Genomic DNA, 12,260 nt, shown 5'->3' on the forward strand with positions numbered 1-12,260 from the left:
CGGACGATACAACAGTCATCGGCCTGATCACAGATTGTGAAGAGTCTGCATACAGGGAGGAGGTTGAAACCCTGGCAGCATGGTGACAGAACAGCCTCTCTCTGAACATCAGTAAAACTAACGAGATGATTGTAGATTATAGGAAACACCAGGGAGGAGATCACATACCTATTCATATCAATGGGGCTGCAGTGGAGAGGGTCAGCAGTTTTAAATTCCTGGGAGTTAACTTCACAGAGCATTTAACCTGGACCCATCACATTAACATTGTGGTCAAAACAGCACAGCAGCATCTATTCTTTCTCCGTAGGCTAAAGAAGTTTGGCATGCTGTCACATATCCACGCCAACTTCTACAGGTTCACTATTGAGAGTATCCTGACTGGTTGTATCACTGCCTGGTATGGGAAATGCTTCACCCGGGATTGCAAAGTACTGCAAGGGGTGGTGAAGTCAGCGCAGTTCATTACCGGCTGTGAGCTACCAAACATCCAGGATATCTACTAAGCTAGATGTCTTAAGAACGCCAGGTCCATTCTCAGTCATCCAAATCAAAAACTGTTTTCTCTCCTACCATCCAGTAAACGGTACCGAAGTCTTTGGTTAAAATCCAACAGATTACGGAACAGCTTCTACCTCCAGACAATAAGACAGCTAAATAGCCAATCTGCAGCTCCTTCAGCAAATCACCCGTAATGGCTACATGGACATACAGTTTTCATTGTATTCAGCATACTGCACTGCTTGGACATAACAACATAAGATCTCTTTATAAGACATATACAATTTCTTGCATTAGGAATTTTCTTTTTCATATACCCCAGCTTGCTCTCCATGAGACACATACACACAGAGACAGACAGAGAAGCTTTGGGGTCAGAGTGCAGGGTTAGCCATTTTACAGCACCCCTGGAGCAGTTGGGGTTAAGAGCTTTGCTCAGGGGCCCAATAGAGTGGGATTCCTCTGCCAGCCATGGGATTTGAGCCAGCAACCCTGCAGCCAGAGGTGCAGATCCTTAGCCATAGTGCCACCACTCCACCTCAATAATGTGTTGCATACACCCTGGACACATAGCAGTTCTATTTATATTGAGTTTTGTCCAAGTTTATTTTATTCAATTTCTATTGCATTATTAACTATTATTACAGATTCAGCCATACCGAGCAAAATTATCCACAGTTCACCACATTGTACCGCAGTACCGCGTTTTTCCATACTGTAGTTTGAGACTTTGTGTAAGCTGTAAGTTCTTTTTACTTCTTAATTAAACATTTAAAACACTTTAATTTTGTAAACACAACACGCATTCCGTACAGAAATAAAATCATGTGTTCTACAGGTGTTAAGCAGATTAACACGTTGCTGACAAAATAGTGCACCGTACACCACTGCCCAGTATAACTTTAAATGAACAGGAAAAAGAGCATATTCAGAGAGCAATTACGTTGTGTTTATGTAGAATAAGTGATTAGATTTATGAGCAATCTAATTTTTTATTCGTTTAAACAGTGACATTTCAGCTGCATACCCACGTGAGCCCGAAAGCACTACATTATTAATAATGTCTTCTGTGTCGCATTAACACTGGAATGTTTTTTTTTTACGAGTGTAAAAAGAGGCGATACACAACGTGTGTCCTCTATAACTTTTAAGTTTACAGAGCCTGCATCAGCCTGCACAGTCTACAAACGAACAAGTAATAGGCTTATTCCATGCTGAAAACAGAAGAGAGAAAACACAACTTTTCTGCTTTGAAGCCTTCTTCAGGTGTGAGGGTCTTAAGCTCAAAATAAAATGCTTGGAGTTTGTAATGTAGGGCTCTCTGAACGAGTTAAACTTTGATTCAGGAAAGATGTATTTCCCACAAATTATACTGATTCTCTCTGATGCAGTGAATTAGCTGGTCATGTGACTGAGGGCTTGGCAGCGTGGTGACGTCACTGCCTTTCACATGAATAGGAAGAACCTGGTCCGTTGGGGTTGAGGGCAGATTTCACTATAGCTTCTGGTTGCTTCCCTGTTGAGTGATGCTGGAGGCCAGGGTTCGATTCTCCAGCTGTTACGGTGCATACCCATGTGAGCCCGAAAGCGCTACATTATTAATAATATCTTCTGTGTCACATTAACATTGGACTTTTTTATTTACAAGTGTAAAAAGAGGTGATACGCAACATTTCTTCTCTATAACTCTTCAACTTACATTGAAATTCCACCAGAGCCTTACAACATTGTCCAATATTACTACTCTTCTTGTGTTTTATTTTTTAGTTTAGCAGGATTTGAGCTACAGTATATAAATATAATTATATCATTATTAATTTCTTTAGATAACTGATTCTATATTAATCAAATTCTCAAAAGTATGCTTTTGCTTACTGCGATAATGAGTGTATTTGCAGAAAAGGTTAAAACATTATAACTTTTTACAAAGTATATAAACTTAATATGGTTAGAAGGAGCACATAAAAACTTTTACAAATAACCACAGTATATAACCGAATGCAAGATTTTGATGCTTAAAATGATTAGGAAGAGAGTGGAATACTGGTGTGTATTTTTTATTTAAACTACCAATACCAGCCATATGCAGTTTACATAATATTTTTATGTTCCTAAATTAATATTGTTTATAGGCATGTGAAAGGCATGGTGAATCGGAGATTCTCAAAACTTACTTTGATTGGAAATGAATACGTGATCGGATCAACGAAATGCTGTGGTGTTACTTTTTGTCAATAGAAACAGTCTTTTCATTTTGCAACAATCAGATGCAGATGGTAATACTTTAAGCATACAGCTTGTCCAAGGTCATTTATGATTAATATTATTAGTAATATCTTCCATAAAGACTTTGATGCATATAATATTTCTGCATAATTAAAATATTTATGTTGAAAGTGGAAGGTTGTGTACTTTTGTCCAACTGAACAATCTTGCTTTTATGAAATATACCGACTTTTTAATGTTTAATGATTAACATGCTGTAATACACAGTTTAAAATTATTAAAAGTCTAAAGAGTATACAACTTAAATTCTTAATTGGAAAAATTAAGCAGTGTTGGCAAAATTAATCCCTCAGCAGTGTTATCTGGAGATAGCTCAAATGCTGTACATGAGATGTTAAGCTTTATTAGCTCCACCTGGCAGTTTTACAAGGTCTTAGAAGGTGCTTCCGTATACTATTATCATAATCTAATTTGCATATGGTATAATGCAGTATATTGAACCATGGCCACCGCGTTTTACCACAGCATACCTCACTCATTTTAAATGGCTGCATCTGTATATTGCAATCGCAGCGGGGGCAGGGTGTGTGGGGAAAGGTTTAGGCTGCAATTGAATTGGGGCTCTATTCTTCACACCTGAAACATTGTTTTCTCTGAAATCGTTTTCTTCCCTCTTTAGCTGATCTTTTGCTGCCTACGCATGCCTACACAGCTTCCTGTTTGAATTCTCGTTTTTTACTGAGAAAGCTTTAGAGAACTTTACATTTTTATTTTCAACAATAAATGGAGGAGTGTCATGTGTAAAGGAGAGCTCCCCCCTTCCCCCCACAGACAGACTGATAAAGCAATTTTGAAGTGTTACCTATCCAGCCATCGCAAGCTATTCTCCCAATGTAACAAATCGTCACGTTTCACATCCTTGTGAAAAAATCATGACATTCTCATCCAATCAAAGGTTTGATGTTTTTTTTATTTGATACCGTAATCTTGACATGCAGGTGTGAAGTAGAGTTAACAGCTTCAGGTTTAAAAGGTTATTAATAATATCTTCCGTGTTGCATTAACATTGGAATGTTCTTACAAGTGTAAAAAGAGGCAAAACACAACGTGTCTCCTCTATAACTCTTCAGTATACAGAGAAATTCCGCCAGAGCAACACAGCATTGTCAAATAATACTTTTCTTGTGTCTAATTTCTAGTTTAGCAGGATTTGCGTGATAAGCACATTGTTTAACAGGGATGACATTACCCATGTCTATATCATTGTACAACACAGGTTTGAGTCAGAGTGTCCGTTAATAAAACAGAGCGCCTTCCAATACATATAACTACTGCATGATTTCTTTATCCATTTCAGCTAAATGAGGGGAATTAAATCAGTTAGAATCTCCGAGTGCAAATTGTTAAAATAACCCTTCTTCCGTCCTTTGTTTAACATAAAGAATTTCTCGAAGAAATCCTTAAGCACAATACCATCACTTAATTTGTCCAGATACACAAATTCATGCCAGAGCCAACAACAAGCTATAATAGTGGACTATTTTAATTTATTCACTACATAAGAAGCAAACCGAAATTAATACTCTGATCACACTTTGAACCATTGGGTCCAGTGCTTTGTCCATTACCACTACAAGGACAATACAAGTTTTTTAAAAAGAAACTGATGTCAAAATGTTTCCAAAATGTCCACCTGTGATATTTTAGCTGCTTAGTTACACAATTCCATATTCATATAACTATCAAGTGATGTTAAATCACTACAACATTTATCTTTTCACAATAAGAGCAAGTGGAGTTCTTACTATGTATTCTCAGAAAAGGATGAAACTTTATAAGTTTTTATGAAGTACACAATATAAGTTTAAGAATGTTAGAGCAAGCACGTTAAAACCAGAACCCACTAAGTTACCAAGTCAAAGACTTTGATGCATAAAATATTTATAAATAATTAAATTATTTATCATAAAGATGGAAGGTTGTATACTTTTGTCCAACTGAGCAATCTTGCTTTTATAAAATATACTATATATTATAAAATATCATATATATAAAATACGTTTTAATGTTTAATGATTAACATGTTGTAATACACAGTTTAAAATTATTAAAATTCTAAAGAGTATACAACTAAAATTCTTAATTGGAAAAAGATTGTCCCTCTGCAGTGACCGGGATTTGAAATTGGGTGTTTTCTAGTGATAGCTCAAATGCTGTACATTAGACGTTATTTTTTTTTAACATAAGTTTATCAAAAGTTTTTTTAGGTCCACCAGGTGGTTTTACAAGGTTTTACAAGGTGCTTCAGGACACTATTATCATAATTCAATTAAAATCGGGTATAATGCTGTATGATGCACCATGCCTACTGCGTTTTAACGCAACATACTTTGAGTGTTTTGAATGGCTGCATCTGAATGTAACCATATTTTGTAACCTAAATTTTGTGATTTTTATCCCACCTCCTCCCCTCCGTGAGCTCATTGAAAAGACATTTCATTGCTAGCAATTACTGCTGCATGTTGTATTGTTGTGCATTTGATAAATAAACTTTGATTGATTGATTGATTTAGAAATATTAAGGGTGGAAATAAAATATCAGATAGCTTCAGACTGTAAAACATGGATTTTGTTACTACTGCTGTTTCTTTTTTTCTTTAGGGCTGTCTTCACCTTTGAGATGTATCTGTTGTCAGAACGCATCTTTCTTTTTGGGGCTGAAACATTGGAATCTCACAGAGACTGGGCTCAGGCAATAGTGCAGGTATTTCTAAAATATTTAACTGATTCATGTTAAAATTAAAAAAAAATGTTAGGAATATATATACACTAAAATTACTTCAGGTGAGGTTGTGTACAATGTTAAGTCTTTGTATCTGTATCATTCTATTTAAGAAGTTGTATCCTGCAAATGTATTATTCCTTCCATGCATGTATTTCATGAAGACATGACTAAACTAGGACTCATAAGCCAGACCAATTTCTTTCTCTGTATCAGATGTACAAGTCAGGTCCTCTATTATTTTATAAAATATATTGTGGACCATCTATCTGAGATCCTGTAACAACGTGTGATTCAAAATGCATCCAACAGGTACACACCTCTCCTTGTGTACTTTGAAGCTTTTATATTTAGTCTAGAAAAGAAAAAAAAAAACTCTGGTGCAACTATATATATATAAATATCAAATATAGTAAGAAACTAACAACTAAAAAGAATAATATATATAGAAATCATCAAAGGAGCCATACAGCTTTACACACACCCAGTCATCTCTTATCCCCTCCATGACTTTATTGATTAAAATAATTACAAAATACTTTGAAGTACAACAAATATGAACACAACACATACAGATTAAAATGACATTTTAGAGGAATAATGACAAAGCAAAATTACAGCTAGTTCTAGACATATTCTAATGCTGTGTTTGGAGTGGATGGCTGTTTGTGCCTTACATATACTTCAACTTTTGTATTTGGATCTTAGTAGATGCTAAAAAGTTTAAGAAGATAAAAAAAATTAATATCAAACTGTAATCATATTTTTAATATTTGATGATCTCAACATACATTGATTAATTTCCTTAGATTTTTTTTCTTCTAGTATAAAAATATCACAACACAATGCTTTATTCTTTAAATGTAAAAGTCATTTTTGGTCCATCTATAAAAGTATTGCAGAAATACAGAATTAATCTGTGTCAGTGTAATATGAATAGCTATGAGCTGCTGCAGAATTATCATTTTTGTATATTAACAAAGTGATGTGTCATAATTGTTCAGGCTTCTTCTGTTGCTTCTTTCAGACTTTTATTGTTTCAACGTCATATGAAAATTTGACATCTTATTTGCTATTCACATTACAAACAAACAGGTGTGATACTGTGTACTATATTTCCATTCTATGTATCTATTTTTCCTCTACAAAGCACATTGTAAAGTTATACTCTTTTATCATTAAACTGACATTTTCTTTTTAGCATTTCAATAGATAATTCTGAATTACAGTGCTTTACTTCATACTATTTTAAAAGACATTTGTAAACACGTTATTTTTTTCTTTTGACCTGATACTTATTTTAAAAAGGTTGTCAAGTAAATGCTTTTCATTTTACCATGGCACTTCTAATTTGGAATGTGTTATTTGACATGTGCAATTATGGTGCATCATCAACAGCACCAGTTTTACTCAATGTTAACATTGCTTTTTACTTTCTTTCATTCACGTATGATCTAATTCTGGATTTAAATGAACATCTTTATCAGTCCTATCACATATAATTGTACTTTATAGATAATTCCTTAAACATAATGTACCTAAACAGCTGTGACCTTTTTCATTCTGCATATTACTTATTATTCTTATTGTAGTTCATGCGAAAGGGAAAATATGTTTATGTATTTATGAACAAATCAGTTATGCAAAAAGTTAAAGGAATGACACAGATAAACTTTAAATCCATTTTACTTTCAGTGTTTCATCCCATCATCTGCTGTAAATATTTCTAAAAAGGATTATGATTTAACTGGACGGCTCTACTACAAAGAAGGCCATGATCTTTACCACTGGAGAATTGGGTGGTTTGCCCTTGAAAAGTCGAATCTATATTTTTGGTCTGAAGCAAAAGATGAACAGGAAGAGATGCTGCAGTTAAAAAGACTTCAAGAGCTCAGTAAGATATTACTTGAACTACTTCAAGATATTACTTGATTTTGTTGTGTTTGTGTATCATAGAACCAGAACTGAGTTGTGATTTTTTTTACTTACTGTATGGTATTATCGATTGTGTTCCAGTCTGTTTTAGTATCTAATCCTAGTCTTTCTTAAATTAAATTAAGAAATAATTAAATTAAGTTACTTAAATTTCTTAAGTAATTTCCTTTATTTAAGATTTTACTTAAAGACTAAAAGTTTACTAAAAAAGTCACTTCTTTCAAAAAATGATTGCATGGTAAGAGGGATAGATTCTTATGTACAATATTTTAGCTTTTTAACTGTACCTAGGCAGTTCATATAAACAAATACAATTTAATTGCTATGCAGCACTGGAATCAGTTAAACCAGAACATTCTGAAAAATTTATAAAAATGTGTCAATCCATTAAATGCCTCATTTTGGATGAAATAAAAATGTAAAACTTTTTTTCTTTTGAGACAAGCTTAAGACTCCACTATATCAGACAATTTAGTTTCTTTATCTAGGGGATGTACTTCTCAAGTTCTGTGTTTTAGCCATATAGCATTTTAAAGAAATCCAATACAGACACAGACTTGCAAAAATATTTTAAAAACTACTTACAGTTAATTGGCAGAATGGTGGAATAGCAGTTAGTATTGCTGCATCACAGTTCTTGGGTTCTAGATTAAATGTTGAGTTGGGATGCCTTCTGTCTGCCATTGCATGGTCTGACTGTGACTGTGGATTTTTATTTTATTTTAAATATGCACTTAGGTTTCATTTTGCAGTTCAAAGATTTACCAGCTAGGTTAATTAGCATTTGTAAATTGTCTTTTGTATTTTTTTTTGTGTTCTGCTGTGAACTGGTACCCAATCCAAGAAGTATCCTGCCTAGTGCCCAATGTCTGTCAGTTTGTACTCCAGCTCACTGCAACACTGTATTTGACTGTAACAGATGGATGGAATTCTGATTTTTTATAGCACACTATTAATAATCTGAATACATCATGGATCATTTGTGGATTCACTCTTTACAAGACAGTGTAAGTTTTAAATGATTAATTCAGACTTAATATGCATAAATATTGACATTTAACATAATGATGAAAACTTCTTCATCAATTACAAATTGAATAATCAGTTTACAGATAAAGATCTGTAAACAAAATATAAAAAATCCTTGCAACTCTGGGTTCTGATATGACATGATTATGTCATGATTATTTAGGTTAATACTTCATTTGCTGTATTTTGAGTTTCTGATGCATTCTCCCATTCAGTAATACCATATTGTAGATTGTCTAATCAATAATTAGGCCAATCATCTCACAATAAATTTCACAAGACAGATACGTATGGGTATTATGAAGTGAAAAGGATGGTGTAACAGCTCTCTAATTCTTTTTTAATCCTTTAATTAAATTAAAATAGCTGTACACATAGCTTATAGTTATAAGCTTAACTTATAGCTTTCTATGTAAACAATACAGAATGTTTGGGTAGCTCCAAGACATAATAAACACAATAACCACAGAAATGGTTTCATGGTATGTTGCCTGTTTAAGCTTATAATGCCATGTTGGTACGGTGAAATGATTTTACTATCTTGTGCCTTAGGGTAATTCAAAGCTCTAGTAAATTGCTTTAATGTGGGTTACACAATAGATTTAGACAAGCAGGAGAATGAAAACATAGAAACTAAATATGTGTAACCCAGTAAGAATAATGTCTTGGAATAAAGTTACGTCTATTTTCCAATGAAACACAGTACATTCAGCGTATATCCTAGAAAATGCTGTTGAAAGACACACAATTATTTATTATTATTTATTTTGGGGTATCATTTTGGCTTGATTGCTAAATATAAATTACAAACATAGTTGAATACCTTACATTATAAAAACCACTAAAAGTTAAATCAATCTGGTATTTATTTGTTTTCAATAATATGCTTCACATTTACAATTTCATTTACATTTTATACGTAACTACAACCATAAATTTAATTAGGAACATTAATTAATCACCCAGCTGTGAACCTGAAACAAGAAAAAGTCCTACAGCCACCTTTGTTTTGTGGATGATCAATGTAAACATACTAATGTATTTTGGTTATAATAAATCAAAGCTGTAATAATAATAATGATTATGAATAAGTGGAAAATGTGCAGATTTTTTTCAGTTTTATTAGAAATATGGAAATATAAACAACAAAAAGGCATACAAGAATGTGTACTTCTAAATAAAACATGGAAAAACTGAGAACTAAATGAAATTTGTCCAGGGACAATCAGAATATGTTTTTTTTATGTTTATGACAATGTTAAATTTTCAAAAAGTAAATACAAGAAAGATTTGTCAAAAGCTATTTGTCTTTAAACATTTCTTTTTAAACATTTTCCCATTTATCAATCACCCATTATTTCCAATGTATAACCTTCTTGGCTAAGTAACAGGATATAGATTACTTCATACAAGGGAGATTTTTCATGTATTTGGAAAGGAACAAGGCAAAACAAGAAGACAAACTATCAGGGAAAATGTCACTTTATAAATAACTGATTTTTTTCAGTAGTCAGAGTCTAAATAAATTCTTAGACCTAGAAAAAAGAATGACAATATGTAGGATTACAGAAGAGCTGTTAAGGTCATGAAGGCTTGCAAAATGACACAGTAAGATCCAAATAGATAATCTAATAAACAAAAAAGTATAATATTTTAGGTTGGAAAGTGTGAGCAAATAAGGCAAAGATCATATAGTGGATATCATATTTTGCCAATGTGATACTGTTGTGTAACTACAGTAAGTTGTTATTTAAGAGGTGCTAAATAATTATCTACTAGTTGAGTAATTGTATGGGATTTTTTAGTACAAGTAACAGGTAATATGTGGAAAATGGTTATGCATTAATTCTGAAAATGTTTCAGCTTTGAAAATGTTTACTTCATCTCCACGTAATCCCATCCTTTTATGTCACTGTATTATTTAGTTTTTTTTTAAATAACAGACCAGATTAAAAGTGAAATGCAGCCAAATCAGAAATAATAAGTAGGTATCAAAGGCATCTTATTATTTTAGACTTTATACTTTTATCCATCCATCCATTTTCTAACTTCTGCATTCAACTTAGGGTCATTGGAGAGCTGGAGCCTATCCCAGCAAGAAACTGGCACAAGGCAGAGTATGCCCTGTACAGTATACCAGTCCAAGGCAGGGCAGACAAATAGACACAAACATATACACACACATCTGAAATATTTCAGTGCTTGCAGCTGTTTAATTGTAAAGTAAAATCTATGTTAAATTTTTGGTTTACAGGAAGGATACTGTGGTCTTTCTTTAAATCAATTTATTGTTTGCCAATGTCATACTGATTAATTCTCTTTAATGTATCTTTTAACAATAACTGAGCTGAGAATTGTTTCCCAAGAATAGCTGCTGTTGTTTCTCTCAGCTGTAACCACACAGACAGAAGGCAATGAAAGAATGGATGTTCTGCTGATGGTTAAAAATGGAAGGTATATTTTAAACTCACCTCATTTAAAATATGACAAAATGAGTTGTTATAATAGTTATAATAACTAATACAATTATTAAAGTTATTGTAATTCCACTTTTTACTGTAGAACAATATTTTCAGTTCTTTGAAACTGTAATACGGTGTGTATTTTTAAAAAGTTAGTGCTGTAATTTTTAGTTTTCAAGTTTCCAACCAAAAATACATGCTTTCCTATACAATGATATTATACTGTTGATAAAAATTAGCTCTTGAATGACACTAAGCAGTTGATTTTCAGTGAATGTTACCATTGTCTTTTTTTTTCATAAATGTTTTTACACATACAGAAACAGATAGCTTACTATTGTTTTTGTTTTATATACAGTACTTAACTAATTGTGCATTACAGGGCATTGTTTAACCATGGCTTTACCAAGCTTGATTTTATGGTCTGGCATTCTGTAATCAAAAAAGCAGCAGGTACAGATGGCAATGCCTTGCGAGACCAGCAACTCAGCAAAAATGAAGTTCCAATCATTGTGGACAGCTGTATAGCATTTGTTACCCAGTATGGTGAGTATAATAAAATTTGGACAATGTCCTACTGAGGGGATGCTTCTTGTCTGTTTCAAAGCATTCTGTTTATGCTATTTGTCAATGTAATTGTTTTTCTTTTTCAGATAAACATATAATTTTTTGTACATATGAATGTCAGATTCAATGCTATCCTTGGTATTTCCAGGTCTGTGCTATGAGGGAATTTACCAGAAGAATGGAAACCCAACACGTGTGACTCAGCTCTTAGAGAACTTTCGAAAAGATGCCAGAAATGTTAAACTAAGAGTTGGTGAACATCATCTAGAAGATTTCACAGATGTGATTAAAACCTTCTTATCTCAAACAGAAGATGCCATACTCACTAAAGAATTGTATCCATATTGGATATCAGTTTTAGGTAAACAGATCATAAGAGTTTTCACAAGAGTCTAAAATCATGACTTGTCCCCTTTTCCAAAGACATTAAGTTATTTTTATTAGGACGTATGCAATGGGAAAAGCTAGTAAATTATTCTACCTTAGTTCATGAAATTATTTCTTACTTACATTTGCATTTTTAACCAGATAAGAGTAGAAATAATAAATTTGAAACAGGAAAAACATATTTTTCTTTTCTTTCCATTTTCTTCACTGCTAGTGCCAGGTTGTGATCTTTTTGATACACTGGGACAGTGCTTTAGAGCACTTTTTTCTTTCTCTCAATAACACACAGTTGGCTATACACATCCGTCAACTGTACTATACACATCTGGGTATCTGGGTAAGTCACCTACTACTATTCATTCAATAGTTGT

The 12,260-nt window shown here is 33.1% G+C and overlaps 1 protein-coding gene across 1 annotated transcript in view; it reads left to right on the forward strand.

Annotated features, from left to right (window-relative positions):
* The window catches only part of arap2 (ArfGAP with RhoGAP domain, ankyrin repeat and PH domain 2), a 247,624-nt gene that overhangs the window by 142,017 nt on the left and 93,347 nt on the right, over positions 1-12,260 (forward strand). Inside the window, 5 exon segments of the mRNA XM_088920360.1 lie at positions 5,389-5,491; positions 7,205-7,403; positions 10,864-10,927; positions 11,318-11,481; positions 11,651-11,863. Of these exon segments, the coding sequence (XP_088776486.1) occupies positions 5,389-5,491; positions 7,205-7,403; positions 10,864-10,927; positions 11,318-11,481; positions 11,651-11,863 (743 nt within the window).

This window comes from Atractosteus spatula, chromosome 1 (assembly GCF_055471065.1).
Source record: "Atractosteus spatula isolate fAtrSpa1 chromosome 1, fAtrSpa1.hap1, whole genome shotgun sequence".
Taxonomy (NCBI): Eukaryota; Metazoa; Chordata; class Actinopteri; order Semionotiformes; family Lepisosteidae; genus Atractosteus; species Atractosteus spatula.